General features: G+C 42.2%; 1 protein-coding gene across 1 annotated transcript in view; it reads right to left on the reverse strand.

The window, feature by feature from the left end:
• Window positions 1-642: 642 nt before the first annotated feature.
• The window catches only part of CDYL2 (chromodomain Y like 2), a 61,300-nt gene continuing 44,762 nt past the window's right edge, over window positions 643-17,180 (reverse strand). The window contains exons 4-7 of the mRNA XM_077309766.1: window positions 13,551-13,723; window positions 12,010-12,220; window positions 10,891-11,034; window positions 643-8,999 (exon numbers count right to left, since the gene is read on the reverse strand). Of these exons, the coding sequence (XP_077165881.1) occupies window positions 8,841-8,999; window positions 10,891-11,034; window positions 12,010-12,220; window positions 13,551-13,723 (687 nt within the window). The 3' untranslated portion in view covers window positions 643-8,840. The remainder of the gene's footprint in view (window positions 9,000-10,890; window positions 11,035-12,009; window positions 12,221-13,550; window positions 13,724-17,180) is intronic.

Consider the following 17,180-nt stretch of genomic DNA (forward strand, 5'->3'; position numbering starts at 1 on the left):
GAAATCATTTCCCCTCTCAAACTCCTCTTCTCCAGGCTGAACATTCCCAAGTCCCAAAGGCTTTCCTCATAAGGCTTGATCCCCAGGTCCCGAATAACCCTCTCCTATGCATCCTCTCAGTTTAGTCTGCATCCTTTTTGAAGTGAGGCCTCCAGAACTGCATCCAGTACTCGAGGTGTGGTCTGACCAATGAGGTATGCAGCAGGACTATGACATCTCGTAATTGTGATGTGATGCCTCGGTTGATAACAGCCAAAGACTGTCTTTGCTTTTCCCCCCTACTGCTACCCCATCCAGAATGCATGCCTATCATTTTTTGTGACCCAGAAGTAGAACTTTGCACTTATCCTTATTAAATTGTCTCTCGTTCTTATTTGCCATTTTTTCTAGCATGTTCAGATCCCGTTGAACATTATCAGTATCTTCTGGGGTGTTTGCTACTCCTCCCAGTTTTGGTGTCACTTGCAAGTAAGTAATGTCTATCAACTTCACTGGACACCTCTGAGAGAAAAACTTCTCTCTTTGACGACTCTAACCTGTGCAGAATTTTTATAACCCCCTATCATGACATTCTTTGACCACACCATGACTTTTTGTAAAACAAACAAACAAAACTCCCAACAAACTCACCAAATGGACGTTTCAATGTTTTTATTCAAAGCAGCTTCTCACAATGTATAAATACTGCATATTAACACACATGAAAAATACAACTTCTAAGGCACCCAGAAAAATGTGTTCATACACTAGTTTACAGGACCATCCACAAATATATTGTGTACAATTTGATCTAGACAGTCAATATTTGATATATCAGAAGATAATGTGTCCCTCAGCACTGTCCCGATTTCAGAAATATTATTTACAACACTGTGGTTAAGGGGTGCCCCATACCCTTATATTTTTTATACTGTATACTTTTTATCCATTACAAATATTTAGATGCTGTTTCTGTCTTAACCTACGACATCCAGACAACAAAATAACTCAAGGGCCTACTCTGAAAAGTTCAACATTTTAATTTCTTTGTGCAAGAGTAATCAAATAAGTTGTTCCCAACAAATTTTGGAATTTTGTTAACTTTTTTTTTTGGTTATCTGCTTTATCTCTGAGGTTTGGTAATAAGCCTTACCAATAGACACTCTTACCCTTCACTGGTTGTCTCTCATTTCCTAATTAGCTTTTAGAAGATAGGCCTTCTCTGGCCACCCTGCCCTTTTCTCTCTCTCTCTCTCTCTCTTTCCCTGAAATGAGTAAGAAATGAAACAAAACTTTAGCGAGAAGGGAGTCAGCAGTTGCTCTTTGCTGTTCAAGAGAAACTGGTTCGTTTTTCTAACTAATGGATACTTGGTCAATGGAACTCTTTGGTCCTGGGCTTATATTTCCATACATACCCCTTTCTTTAATATATCTTTATTCCCATATAGTTGAAAACCTGTCGACAACATCAGTTAAGTTAGCAAATGACTTTCTGGGTTGTATTTAAAGTAGGGGCAAAGAGATTGAATATGGCTTAAAAACATGCAGCTAATTGGGTAGACACAAATAACGTTCAGGATATGAAGTACTTAAATGCACTATTAAGATTGTCGTTAAGTCACTTATGTAAACTTCTTTAGCATCTCCGACAGAGAGTTGGCTTCAGCCAGATTTGATTTGGATAGGTCCAGCCACAGAAAACAAGCCTGAGATTGATTGGTATGACTGGGGTGGACCATATTCACCGTAGGTAGGGAACAAAGCCCATGCTGACACACCTAACCACGTTGTTTGAAAGAAACAACCCGTATTATCCATTTCGCATACACGCATACACACACACGCGAGAACAAACACACAGCCTGAAGCCTTGCACTCTGCATTTGCCGGCCCATCTGCACAAGGTTATTTGGGGGAAGTCCTCCGCCTCCAATTTGATGCGACAAGTTCAAGGAAGGTTATACAAATGCAGGTGGTTGAAAAGGCATTGCAAGCAGAAAAGTGGCTGAGGAAGGAAGTACCAAACCTTTCCTCCACTTTATGCCTCCTCCCCAAATCACCTTCCTCAAATTGCTCATCTCCCTGTGACATTCGCTTCAGGTTTTAGGGCTGAAAAAGGTGATAGTTGTGGGGAAGGTACTGTGTGGAGAAGGCAGTGGTGGAGACTGGGTTTAGCACCTCTCTCAGATCCCACCTCTTTTGCATAAAAGGGCCCACCCACCTCCTGCTTTATATCTGCTTGGTGTCACCCGGTGTCGCATCCAGCCAGATAGTCAGTTCTACATATGCAGTCAACATTGCTTTATTCCACCTAGTGGTAAGGCTTATTCACAAATGCAGTATTACAAATTATACTTTAAAGTCAGTTATTTCAAGGTTGGAGAGGAAGGGAGGAAGGGAGGAGTAAAGAAACAAACAACCCCTGCCTGCATCTTATTTAGAAGAGTAAAAGAATGCATCGTTCTAAGTGGAAAACAATTGGCACAAAACCTGAAAAAATTCGAGATTAAAAGAATGGTTAACCATAGTGGAAAAGATTGCCTAAAACGCTTACCCTAATCTACCACAGAAATATAAAAGTTTATATTTTTCAAAATATATACTGTATTAAAGTGTGAAAGCTTATTCGTTGAAACAGAAGGGGTACCCAGCTAATAAACAAAGCCACGGTTTATGTACAACCAAAAAAAAAAATGCATGCATGACAAACACACAAAGGAACTGCATTACCTTTCCATATCTACAAATGCAAAAACTGCCCACCCTTTAAGATTTGTACAAAACAATTTACATGAAATAATACAACATACTCAACAACAAATTTGCATTTATTTTCTTAAATACTGTGAATATTCATAAATGTACCCAGGATCTTATATACAGTACACCTATATAGCAGAATACCCAGTGCTGAGAGACAAAACTAAAAGATTTTTTTTAAAAAAGGCTGTCCTTTTGAAAAAAAAAAGATATTAAACTGAAATCAAGTAACCACTTATGAAATTGATGTTTAAAAGTTGAAAAAGCTTTAGAGTTCTTATGAAGAAACGGTATTCAGTGTGGTTCAGTCATTCATTTGCCAAAGAAAAGGTGGTGATATTTTAAAAACATGATGTTGAAAAACCAATTGTAATATGATGTTTTGTTCTAAAATCACATATTCAGACACCCCAAAATTACATGCGGTAATCAAGACTTAGCACCAGCTCTCTGCCAGTTCGATTAACATATTGGAAGCATCAACTTGGGTTGTACCTTTTAAGAGAAAAGGGTAATAATTGATTTTGCCATATAATATCCTTTGACTCCCCTCATTTGCTCAATGTCACGAGGTTGTACTCTGTGTGTTGGCAGAGTAATGAACACAGCAGTGGTGCACAACCTGATTAAAAGAGAAGATAAAGGTTTATTTAGGAACTAATATACTTGATTGGAAAGAGGCGAGACAGAGAGGTTCTTGACTCCATCGCTAGCTGAGCGAGTGGGTAAGCCTGAGTGTGGCACTTGTGAGAAGAAGGGGGAAATTGCTCTAAGAGTAGACATTTGAAGATGGACAAGAGAATGGGACTTGACAGATGAGGAGATGTTGACCTCACTATCTAATTATCTTCTTGCTGCCCCCTGCAGGGTCTTCTCTTCTTCTTTGCGCACCAGACTTTGCCTTTTCCAACACCCATGCTCAAAGTCTAGTGTGCAAAGCCACAAGATTCATCTTCTTACATAGACTTTCAAACTGTTTTTGAGAAAAGAGAAAGTGGCTTGGTGAGTATATATGCAATTATTTCATCTGTAGGACAGTATTCCTACTCAACTATCCCTTCTTGCATGCTTCTTACTGGGTGATGCTCCTCATGCATGTGTTTAGTTCTTGAGTTGATCTCTTTTGGTGCAAGTTTTATGCGCCCTTGGATATCTTCAAAGAGTTTGTGTTTCTTTGTCCCAAAGTCTTGCATTAGTTGCAGTATTCATTTTTCTGCATGCTTCTATTGCAGACACATACTCAGCTACAGCTGAGAACACAACTATAGTTTCTTTCTTCCTGCTGCTCCAGCTGACTGTCCCACTGCCATAGAAGAACAAATGTCCACCAGTTTAATTTCTGTCTGTATATCTCCTGCTCAGCCTGCATCCACTGCTGGGAGTGTCATTTGTTGATAATTTCAGTTTCAGATGTGCAGTGCCATGCTGGTACTTTGTAAGTCTTTTGACTGCATTCCAGTCCCTTTTGCTTGGTGATTTTGTCTTTCTGTATAACATGCCTACAGCTGCTGTGATATCTAGAGGTGACAATGTGCTTATGTACAGCAGTCTTCTAATTGCTTCTTTGTATTGCTTGTTGTCAGGCAGAAGTTTACTACTTCTTTGCTGGTTTGGGTAGTTTGTTTCCATAGCACTACTTGCCCCTTTTATATTCATGTAGTCCAAAAATTCTAGAATTTCCTGCTTCTAATTGAGAAGATAGCATCCATCTTCTTCCTTGGACTACTTTTATTCCAAGATAGTAGTTGATGTTTCCTAATTCATTCAGATGTTTAACTATTTCATCACAGTCCTCCCTGTCTTCATAGCATAAAATTAGGTCATCCATATATGTCAGAATGTAAGCCCATTTGTTGTCTTTATATCTTGAGTATAGGCACTGTTCAGCCTTGCCTAGCTCAAATCCTTCCTTGGTTAGCATTTTATGAAGTTTCACATTCCAACATCTTATAGCCTATGTTAGTCATTTAGAGTTTATTGATGAGTTGCTTGTCTTTGGATTGATCTGCTCCAGGCAACTGTTCCACGAAAACATCTTCCTCTGTGCCTTCATCTAGAAAAGCAGTCTTTATGTCCAGATGCTCCACATGCTTGATCCTTGCCACTAATGCTCAGGAGTATTCTTATTGAAGTGGCTTTTCTCCATGTTTTTGCTTCTTTTGCAGGTTTTCTTGCCATGTCTTTCCATGTGGAAGGCTCAGATATAGCTTCTGCCTTCGCTAGATTCAAAAGTCTTCTCAGCAGTGCTCCTTTGTTTGATCTACTTGACTATCTCATACTTAGCTCTGCAACCCCTTCTGTTTTTTAAGGTTCTGCAGGTGTGTCCTGTATGTTGTCTATAGAGTTCAAAATGCATTATTTCTGTTTGCTGTGCTTCAGCTTCCTTTGTTGGTGTAGAATGATTCACTGATGTCTACTTTCTCCATATTTCTCAATCTCTCCCTTTATCAGTGTAGACCACATTGCACATCTTAACTGTTTTTGTTTGTGGGCTAAGGATTCTGTATCCTTTGCACTCCAGTGTGTAGCCTACAAAAATGCCCCTTTCTGCTCTAAGATTTACCTTGGTATGCTTTTCTTTGGAAATGCAGGTCTAGCCTCTTGATCACAACACTTTTAGATGATTCTGGCTGGGTTTACAAATGGTGATCTATTGGCAACATAACCCCTGTTGGCAAAATAATTAGCACAGAAACAGTGCACAACCTGATTAAAGAGTAAAGACAGAGATAGATTCCTAATTACATCTCTAGCTGAGAGAGAGGGTAAGACTGAGTGTGATATTTCTGAGAAAAAGGGGGGAAATTGCCTTTAGAGTAGCAATCTGGAGACAAACAAGGAATGACACTTAACAGAGGAGAAGGTCTTGACTGTACTATCCTATTTATCTTCTTTCCACCCTCTGCATGGTCTTCTCTTCCTCTTTGTACACAGGACACTGCCTTTTCAAACACTAGCAAAATGTGTGGTGGATATTTCTCACCATTCCCTTCTTCTGATAGCCCTTCTGAGGGCCAGAAAGGCAATGCTACGTACCTGGGGGTTCGCAAAGACTGCTGGGAAAGGCAGAAAAGATCCACCTTTCCATGAGATTGGGTCCAGTTATTTCCATTGTAGAAAGTAGCTTCTCCAGAAGAAAAAGACTTGATCTAACTGAGGAAATCTTTTCCCAGTGGAAGGGTCAACACTTATTAGAAGAAAATGTTTCTTGAATATTTGTGCAACAGTAGAACATCAGATGAGATGTGATGAGATATCAGGAAGTAAGTAACAAAATATAGTGAGTAGTTGGTTGAGGCTACCCTTAATATTCAACAGAGAATGAGCTGGATCCTACCAGATTTTCAGTTCAATTTTGCTTTCACTGCAGTCTTGTCCCACAGGGCTTTTGTCTACGTGGGCCTTCTGTTGTGGTTAAAAATGGCCTCCCACTTTTCACCCATGAAAACGCTGGTTGGATCCAACCCGGTTAGAAGAGTATAAATAATACCCCTTGAATGAAGAGGGTCCTTTAGGCATATATGGTTAGATAGTTCCAGAAACCATTTTTAATATTGCATTCAAGAACATTCAGGTAAACCTTAAGCCCTGATTTGCTACAGATTTTCTCCACAGAACTGTTCTAATTAGGTGGTGGAGTCAAATACAAACAACCCCCCCCCCCTTAAACAGCCTTATCAGGAAGCTCAGAAATGCAAAACAGAAATGGAACATAATTGAAAAGTGTTTTTCCCTTTAGAAATGGATGGATAACAAAAAGCACAACAACAATGGTGGTTTAAAAAAAATAATGGAAACTATACATGTTCTCCATGACATTCACGAAATGTTGATTCACCCTTCCTCGAATTCTTTTGCAAGGGGCATTCTGCTTTGCATATTTAAAAGAACTAAGAGCTTATTGTAGTAGTGTGGAGACAGCCAGCCAACGCACAAACCACTGGAATATCTAGATGTACAGATCTTCTGCTTCATTGCCTTCTCCATTTTTTAGTTCCACAAGGTGTTAGACCTATGCAGTAGGGAATATCTTGTCAGTTATGACTCCCTAAAATACCAGGGTACTCTTCTAAGGACCAATGATTATAGTTTGTTCTGATGGGAAAGTATGAGTGGTAATGCCACACACAGAACACCGAATGAAGGAAGTGGAGTGGAAATCTTTTCTGATCTAATTCATAACTTTTTTTGTGCTGGTCTCTCTCCCAACTTTCTGAATGATATTTGTCTCACATTTGAAAAACAAAGCTGACCAGAGGCTCAGTTGAAGTTCTTAGTTTCACAGCACAAAGGGACACCTTACCCTTTTTGTCAGTACCACAGTTTGGGTACCATACACCCTGTTATTAAAGTCCCACTAATAAGGAAAAAGGAGTAAAGATATAAGTCTTTGAAAAAAAGTACAAAAATCCTACACTGTGATAATTTCCGCATACCTTATTTTAGTCTCCTTTTGGATTTCTATTTGATGTTGTGAGACACCTCTAGGCTTTCCGCATTTGGGCTTTCTCCTTGTTGTTGCCTAGGCTGAAATCCGCCATATGTTTTCTGCATCTGGTTCGAAAGGGGGCAGTCTCTCATCATTCTTTGCTCCCTTCCCCTTTTCCAAAAAGTTGTTTTTAGTCAGCACATGCTCTCCAAAACGATGTCTGCTTACACCTTTCTTTGTTGTGCCCCATCCTTCTGCCATTTTGTGTTTTCCCTTAGACTTGATTTGTTATTGACTGTCTTCCCTCCCCCTTTTCTCCCAAGTATACTAGATGTGAATTTTTTTTAAATTTCAGTTTATTGCGTTACAATCGAGACTGATTGCTGCTATTCTTTTATGCTTAGAGACAGCATTGTAACGCGATCACCACATTTTTTTTTAAAAGTAGATTTTTCAGGATGGAGGGTGCGAGGATGGTGACGGACATTATGTCAAAGGGGGGTCGTGCACAAACAAATCAAAATGGTGGCCGAGGGGGAAAAAAACTGAATGCAAGGAATTCTTCATTGGGCCGCCCTGAATTAGAACCCACCTTAAAGATGAAATTGCTGTAATTGGGGAGTCATTAACCGTGGAGTAAGTGAACGTGCAATTCAGATCTGCAGCTGGAAAGGCAAAATTTGGTATCAGTAGTGCGGAAACGACCTATGTATCATGTCAAGAAAAAAGAAGGTCTGGTGTAACACACACAACTTCAGCTTGTTTCCCGTAAAGAATCTATAAAATGATGGTCCTATTCTGGACCTTTTGATGCCTTTTGTGCCACCTGCCAAAATATGTACATGGCTGTTGAACTTAATGCCCCTCAATGTTGTGTATGTTACCTGTTTCATCCTCCTTTTTCCCCTGACATTCTGTTAAGGTAAATTGAAGAGTTTGCACTTTTGAACAGAACATTTATCCAGTCTGTGGAAGTATGACAATAGTAAAATTACATATGACACAACCACCTATATTAGATGCAGAGGTACAAATAAATTAATTAAATAAATTCATCCGGGGGACAAGAATCCCAAGAAGAGTTGTTTGGAGATTTTTTTTTCTGTTTCTTTTTGCAAAATTGAACTTTTTATACACCATAACATATAAATTATAGAAAAAATATCCCATTAACATTTTGAAAACCAAGCCAAAAAAAAAAGTATTAAAACAGTTCTAAAGCAGGCTCAAAAAGGTGTAACTTTGACTCAAATTCTAAACTCGACCTCTTGCGTCAAACTGCTTATAAAGAATAAGTTAAAAAACAAACAAACATAAAACTCGTGGTGTCCCTTGAGTGGTGACACTAGTGCTTTTCAGCTGGCGGAATGTATGGTTCCCTCTATCTGCGCATGCGCATGATTTAATCCTCTGTCAAGTGTATATGCACAACTCCAGTCCTCTTTCCCTTTGTCAAACGAGGATCGAACCTGCTAGAAACGGCCGCTGAAACTTTTCTATTTAACTCACAAGGAAACTGACACAGCCCAAAGTATGTTAGATACATTATCACACAAATTCCTCAGAAGGATTTATTAGATTTGGACTGTAATTTAGCTGTCCAAACCCAGGTGACATCAGAAATCCCTCTTCTCTTGGAACCCTTTCTCTTTTGAGGCGCATGATGGGAGGGTCAGACTTCATAAATTTTGTCTTGCAAATAACTGAATAATGAATCCAGTCCTTTGGAAGAACTCCAGAGCTGTTTTAACATCTGGCACTCTTTCTCATTGACGTCTTCGAGTCCAGATTTCAGGAAGCTCCGAACCAGGCATTTAGATTCTTCTAATACCTGTGAAAAAAATTATAACCCCCAATATCATAGTTTGAATATATTAAAGCTATCGAGATATTGGAAAGTGCCACCATGTTGTATCTGATTTATGTCAACCCTGCAGGAATTTGAAAGCAAGAGACCCACACAGGTAATTTGCCATTTGCCTGCCGCTATGTTTCATCCTTGGACTTCCTTGGTGGTTTCCCATCCAAATACAAGCCAGGGCTTACAAGAACCAACAACACTGGGCTAGCCTGAGACATCCAGGTCAGGGCAAGGTATAATTACCGTGGGTAGCAAACGGTTCAAGGAAGAACAAAGGTTGATTCTGATGAGCTGGGTCCAGCAATCCATCAAGGGAAGGCACAAGCAGTGATAGAACTTTTCCTTGTTCCCCTCACCCCAATAACCCCTTCCAACCTTGGGAAAGTTGGAGCCAGTCTTGCAGCTTGCCACAAACAGAGCTGGTTCTTGCAGAAGGGGGAAATGTTACCCTTTCTCCCCACATCATTGCAAACCTCCTGATCCATTTGGTCCATGTGGGCCCATGAATCAACATTCGTGGAGTCAGAAGATGCTACTGGAGAGATGGGAATGTGGGAAAGATTCACAAGCTTTGTAGCAACAGACTTATTGTTGAACCTCAGCAGTCTGGAGAGTTGCGTTATAGCAGTAGTCTTTACAAGGCACTCAGGGGGTTAGTGGTGGCATATTATTTCATTATTGAGGCGTGGGGTTGTTTCTTAATAATGTATCCCCCATCTGCAATTCCCTGCAGGCCCTTAACCTGAACAGCCTCACTTCTAGGGGTGATCTTTCAAATAATAATAAAGAGACTTGGTGTACATTATATGCTGTGTTAACTGCATGCACACATCTCTTTTATCTATTTTTCAAAAGGGCTTAGAGACAAAAAAATAATAAAATCCTTAGCATCACTTCTCAATGCCTCCTAAGCTGAAAGTTTTATAGGTTTTCCGATGTGCAGGCACAGGACAGTATCTTTAAAAAGGAGAAGATAAAACGAGGCCTTGGGAGATAATGAAAGGAAAAGAAGAATTTGCAGGATCAGGCCTCGAATGTTGTCAGATCAATGCGGTGAATAGTTGCACAATCCTAGAAAGCTACACAATGCTTTTTCAGTGTGTGTTTCTTTTGTGTGCCTCATCCCAAGGGCCTCCAAAGAGATGTAATCTACAATTCACTTAATTAAAAAGTTTGTGTGCCTCAGAGTTTTTAAATAGAATTGGGAGCCGCTACTTTTGTGCCCAAGTTACCATCTTTAAAACAGAAGGTAAAAACAAGACTTCAGCCTTTTTTTGGGGGGTGGGGCATGGGGGCTTCTGGGGAAAAAAAGAGTATTTGAATCACAGAGTTGCTCACGAAGCAATTTTTGCAAATGTGTTCGGCAAGGCAGGTGAATTGTGGGAAGATGTGTAAGACCCACAGTAAGCTTTTGTGTGTCTCCTGGCTGCAGGCGTAGGTTTTCACATTGTTCTCCTTCCTCTTAATTCTCACAACAACAACGTTGTGAAAGTAGGTCAGGCTGAGAAATTATGACTGGCCCAAGGTCACCTGGTGGGATTCCATGAATGAGCAACAGATTCGAACCCAGCAGCCCCAGGCCCTTGTCTGATATTCTAGCCACTGCACCACGCCATCCCTCATGGCAAACAGGGATATGAACCGGGTAATGTCAGCCCCAGTCCAGCCACTGTACCGCACAAGCTCTTTTACAGAATCCCATACTATCTCCCACAGGTTGTTTTACTGTAATCAGTATAATTATCCCCTAAGAGAGATCGGTATTATCCTTAGTCTGAAGATAAGAGACTAAGGGTGGAAAAGTGGTGGGCCAAAGGCTACCAAGTAGACTTCTTGATTTCGGCCCCCATATTTTTCTTACCACTGCACTGCAGGATGCCATTTCTTTCACCCTCAGCATCACTTCTTGGCTGAATGTCGTGGGCCAAAAGACTTGGGAGACGAGTCCTCGGCTGCAGGCTTCTTGTGCTGTTAGCTTTCTCCCACAAAACAACATTTCATTTGCCTGCAAAGACCCAAACACCCATGGTCAAGACACCGGGTAGAAGGACGGGCTGCTTAGGTTGACAGGGCAATGTGGAAATAAGTCCGACTCTAACACCAGCTGGGTATAAATGTGTGTAGGTTTCCATGTTAAATTTCTGGCATTTCCAGTCTAGAGACTGGATATCATTGAGTCCTATCATTCAATGTTGACCTGACTCAGAGTAAAGCACTTTCAGATATTCACCAGGAAATTTAAATAGGGACTAGACCTAGTTTAGTTTTTAAATTTATGTTGTGTTATACTGTCCTGATGGGACCTTCCAGGTATTTCTCATCCGCTAAAGCTCTACCTCAGGCAGTACTGAGAATGAAAATACATGTAGCACGTGTCTCAAAATCGCCAGCGCTAAACGTCTTGATTTCTCTTATCAAACTAGGGCAATCTGAATAAGCCAAATGGATCTTTCTGGAGAGGGGAGCACCACTATGGATAAAATCTTGCCCTAATCCTCACGAGGACCCTGCTAACTTCAGGAAGAGGGGGAATTGAGGACACGATCCCTTGAAGATGCCTATATGCACATTAGGATGAGAGATATTTTATTTTTTTATTTGTATCTCGCCTCTCCCAGCAACAGCTGGCCCAAGGTGGCTCACAATAAAACTGCTTTAGGATGCTTAGGGCTGATCCTGCGTTGAGCAGGGGGTTGGACTAGATGGCCTGTATGGCCCCTTCCAACTCTATGATTCTATGAGTAAAAACAACAGTCCGAATGTATCAACAATTAAAACATCCCCAACCACAATTAAAACAATCTGATATTAAACAGCATCAAGATGGCAGAACAGTACAAAAAAGAAACCCCATATCTGGGGCAGCCGCATGGCAGGGCATGGATGAAGACATTCCTGTACATTTGAAATGTTGTCGCACTGCATTACATCTGGGTCAGAACCAAAAACAAAAAATAATTTGTACAGGAAGCAGTCTTACCAAAGCTACACCTAGGATCTGTGGAAATGTGTAAGATGAACAGCCAGCCGGAGTGAGCCTGATTGTTGCATAAGGTGTCTGGAACCAGGCTTTTTCACTTGCCCAGACAATATCGCACAGTGGCAATATCGAAGCCCCCAAGCCGAGTGCAGGGCCATTTATCGCTACCACAATAGGCTTCTTAAACTGAATAAAAGCTTTGACAAAATCCCTGAAACAGAGGATAAAAGAGGAAGACAGTTATCAATGGTGTTCTAAAATTTCACCCCTTCCACTGGAAAACAAAGGCAGCATTTTACATTTTCCTCGCCCTCCTGCTCGGAGAACTGTCATCTGATTTCAGATGGAGAAACTTTTAACATAGAGCATACGGACTGCCTTCCAGGATCGGACCAAAAGTCTGCCTAGTCTGGCATTCTGTCCAATCAGATGATATTGAGTTGTAAAGACCAGTGGTCTGACTAAAGAATGTAACAGGAGCCATGCAGGAGCAGGCTCTCTGCAGCAGCTGCTGCCCCCATCCCCTGGTATTCATAAGATTATTGTTTCTGAACATGGAGGTTCCATTTAGTTATCCTGGCTAATAGCCATTGATGCAATCTTTTCCAAAGGGATTAAGTTTCTTCCAATTGTGAATTGTCATTCCATTCCTTGCTACTTGATCACTTTGCTCTACCCAGATCTGTTATATTTTTCTCCAGGTGAACTGGAGCCCTCATTCCCTCCTGTCGCTCCTGCTGCGAGGGAGGCAGAAAGAGATACAGAGAGAGCTGCCCCAAACTGCACACCAGCCCTCCTTCCCTCCTACAAACCAGCCCTAATTACCTGCCATGCCTTCTGCTGCGAGGCATACTGAGACACACAGGGAGACGTAGAGGGAGACAGAGACACAGAGAGAGAGAGAGAGATCTGCACCTCCTGGTGTCCCCTGGGTCCTAGCGCCCATTGTATTCCTGCTTGCAATGGGCTTTCTTGCTAATATAAATATGAAATGTTACCTTTTTGTTGTTGGACCTAATCCTACCATCCCAGAACACACACATATATTGCCTTTGCCTCTGTGAGCTCTCTGGAATTGAGACATACACATATCTCTTACTCTCATTGTATTTACCCCTGCCAATTGGATGTGTTTGAAATTACATGTTAGCGCATTGTCCTTTGTAAATGGGCATTCAATTTCTACATCTCCAAACGTCACATTTTCCAGGCAGACCTGATGAATTTTATATTTCCCTTCTCCTCTCAGACTGTTATAACAAAACCCCTTTTAAGGTGGTTAAATTCTGCGTCTCAGTATGCTCGACAAGAAGAAGCTGGTTAAGTTTCTTTATTAATTATGTCTGCACCACTGAAATTGGTCTATTACCTGGCTCTAAAATTTTATTATACATAGATGTGTTGATGACTCTTTGTGTGTGTCAGTCTTGGCTAATCTATGGCCCAAATAAAAAAAAGAGCGATATGTATGAGCGGGTTTTTAATTTTTTTTTAAAAAATTTGCATTTCCTAATGGAGTGACCCCAGCACACCAAAGTCACCTTATTGCTTCTGCAATCCTGGTGCTTTCCTTTCTTCTGTCACTCGATAATCTGCCAATTAAATAAGAGTAATCTAGGCCGCTACAGAAGACACTTCCCACGGCGCTGAGGAGCAAGAGTTTGCTGTCGTCCGCCGATGCGTTGCACAGTGCTCGCCGCACTTCCTTCATGATCTGCGGAGAACAAAAAGAACGGGGCTTTGACTGACCTGAGTCGCCAAGCGAGATCGTAACCCTCAAATCTTGGCAAACAGTAAGCACCAGTTTTTTGTTCCACATATACGCTGAGCTGGTTGGGATCTCCTTGGCCTTTAAAAACGTTCTCAATCCGCCACTTAAAAAAAAAATGTCCTAATTAATGGGATGTTTCCCAATGTCAAAGGCAACAAGCAGTTGCCATAGAAATAGGCAAATTAAGTTAAGGTGAGGCTTCTTGCAGCTGCTCTAGAAAGTAGTTACCTCCTTTACTTTCAAAAATGGTTATTGTTTCCCCCCCCCCCCATGTGGCTTGGGGTTTGGTGGCCACTTGATGGCATTGTGGGGCTGTGTGGTCACAAGAAGAGCATTGGTGGGCAAGATTTTAAAAACAACACTCCTAACAGCGTCAAATGCTTTATGGGTATAGAGACATCGTTGGTGACCTCTGGCCTACAGGAAGTGTGCCTGGCCTCTACCAGGGCCAGGGCCTTTTTGGTCCTGGCCCCCAACCTGGTAGAATGAGCTCCTAAAGAGCTTGGGGCCCTGTCAGAACCGGCTCAGTTCTACAGGGCCTGCAAGATGGAGCTCTTCCACCAGACGTTTGTTTGAGGCCAGGGCAAGAAAGATCTGTCGGGTCCTTCCTCCGAACACCCTCCTTGAGGTACTGAGCTGAAGGGTCCCTTGAGTCTGTTAGGGGGTGGGACTGTGGGTTTGTGGGAATCTCATGGGAAGGTTGGGATTCCATTGTATTTTATGCTTACTGTTGTAAATCGATGGGACCCAGCTGGACGGAGAACAATGGTTAATAATAACAACAATAACAATATCAACAACAACAGCAATAATAAAAATTGTAGCTGGTACCATCATACATCAATGCTTGTGGTACATCCTGGCTGTCTTCAATCTGTACAGGGCCATGACCTAACGTTGATGCAAAGCTGCAAGTCAGGACTTGAGAGGGGCTGTGGTTTGCTGGAAGAACTTCTGCTTGGCCTGCAGAACGTCCCAGGTTCAATCCCTGGCATTGCCAGTTAGAAGGAACAGGTGATGTGAGAAACCTTCAATTAAGACCCTGGGGAGCCACTGCAAGTCAGAGCAGGTAATACTGAGATATCAACAGTCCGATTCAGCATAAGGCACACTTTTAGATTTCTTTATTGCGTAAAATGTGTCTTTCACTGATTTACTGGTTAAATTTTTAAACTGCCTTCCAGTCAGAAGTTAAACAAGGTGGTTCACACTTTTAAATGGCCATTGTCCATGCTGTTCCCCTCCAGCGGGGAACTAATGGCTCCTGGGCTGTTCTACATCAGAAAGGAGAGGGGGACGCTGAGGGTTAAGCCCCTTCAACCCTCCGTGGTAATCTTAATCAGTCCTCTGTGTGTTTGGGAAGCAGGAACTCCCAGACCACGCTGGCTGACTCATCCTGGGGACGAAGGGGGGGGGGGAGGAAGAGCATTGTGTGGTTAAGCCTTGAGCTGCAGCTCCATCCCTCCTGGAACCCCCTTTCTCTAGGCCAGGGGTAGTCAAACTGCGGCCCTCCAGATGTCCATGGACTACAATTCCCAGGAGCCCCCTGCCAGCGTTCGCTGGCAGGGGGCTCCTGGGAATTGTAGTCCATGGACATCTGGAGGGCCGCAGTTTGACTACCCCTGCTCTAGGCAGTGATTAACAGTGAGGGAGTTGTGTTTCTTTTTGCAGCTGAGAGCTCTCTTCTCTCTGTGCTTTTTTGCCTCCGGGCGGATCCAGCGTTGCCCTACGGCTGAGGCTACCGCAGTCATTCACTGTGTGGATGAGAGCATCGCTGAAGCAAATGACTGTCCGAGTGACACAAAAGCACAATATCCAACACTGTGTGGATGCAGCCTTCCTTTTTTCCTCCAAAGCTTGTCAGAAATTGAAAAAAAAAACCCCAAGCAGTGGAATGATTAGCACAAGCCACAATACCTCAACTCACTCGGAGCTCAGAAAGGACTTGAGGCCCAATACACTTTCATCAACAGACAAACAGGTTTGTCAGGTTTCTGCAGGGTTCCAAACCCTCTCAAACCTGTTTGGCTGGTCTCAGAAAAATTTGCAGCAGTTAGGGCCCTTGACCTACCTTCATTCCGAAACAATTCCCTACCTCTAACCTGAGTACGTGTATTTAGTAAAGAGGTGTGATCCTTTGATGTGCAAAGACTGACAAATCAGCGACACCCTGAGTCGAACCGGTTTAAAAGATGAACGGCTGCCTGGGGTCAATGAAATCAATAAATCCCCGGGAAGGAAGAGGCTTCTGTGCTCTTTCATTTAGTGCCGTCTAAAATCAAAAGGGCGCCGGGAATTCACCACCCCCTGCGCACCAAATACAGAGCACATTTATTTATTATGTACAGTTGGGTGGTTGGTGACACGTTAAATTCTAAAAAGAAGGGAGCAATAAAAGCTCCCAGGGAGATGGAATAATTTACATCTTGATTTACTACAACTTTCAAATTATTCATAAAACACTCGTAAAATATTTTAAAAGGCCTTTCCCTACTGGTATTATTAAAATAATAGCCCTCTCTTCCTAATACTAACCTTTCTCTGAATCACGTTTCTGCTCACGAGAGGAGATTGCACTTCTGAACTTTTTGTAGCTTGATTTATTTGCGGAGTTGTAGCAGATGTGTACATTTAGGCATGGAAGCAACTCCATTAAATGACTGGTAAGGACTTCATCCCCCTGGCTGTGTGCTGCCAAGCTGCACCTGACTCATGGGGAGCCTGAAGGGCAGGCTTTCTCAACCAGGGTTTCATGAAACCCTGGGGTTTCTTGACAGCCCTGGAAGGATCCTGAATGGGACTGAGAATTAATTTTTTACATAAGTTAAAAATTTGTTGAACATTTATGAGGTGATATGACTGTAAATGGTCATGTTGACCCACTCCCCCCTCCCAAAATGGCCAACGATGGGCCTGGAGGGGACGGGAAGGGGAGGGGCTCCAGGTGGGCGTGTCCACAGCTTTGGTCCCAACCATCTTCTGCATGATGGTGCCACTTCTGGGATCAGAAGCCTGAAGAATGTTTCAGGGGTTTCTCAAGGGTAGAAAAGCTGAGAAAGGCTGCTGTAGGGTTTTCAAGGCAGGAGTCACACAGGGGTAGTTTGCCACTGCCTGCCTTTGTGCAGAACCCTGGACTTCCTTGGTGGTCTCCCTTTCAAGTACTAAACAGAGCAGACCCTGCTTAGGTTCTGAGGTCTACTGAGACAGGCCTAGCTTGGACTATCAGTTTTCCACTTACTGATTTCAGAGTATGGTCTTCTTTGTCTGGTTTGAACATATGAAATTGCATTATACTAAGGCAGGTTAACTGAATGAACCGGTTTAAAAGATTAATGGCTGCCTGGGGTCAATGAAATCAATAAATCCCCGGTAAGGAAGACGCTTCTCTGCTCTTTCATTT

This window comes from Paroedura picta, chromosome 14, assembly GCF_049243985.1.
Source record: "Paroedura picta isolate Pp20150507F chromosome 14, Ppicta_v3.0, whole genome shotgun sequence".
In the NCBI taxonomy this organism is placed as follows: Eukaryota; Metazoa; Chordata; class Lepidosauria; order Squamata; family Gekkonidae; genus Paroedura; species Paroedura picta.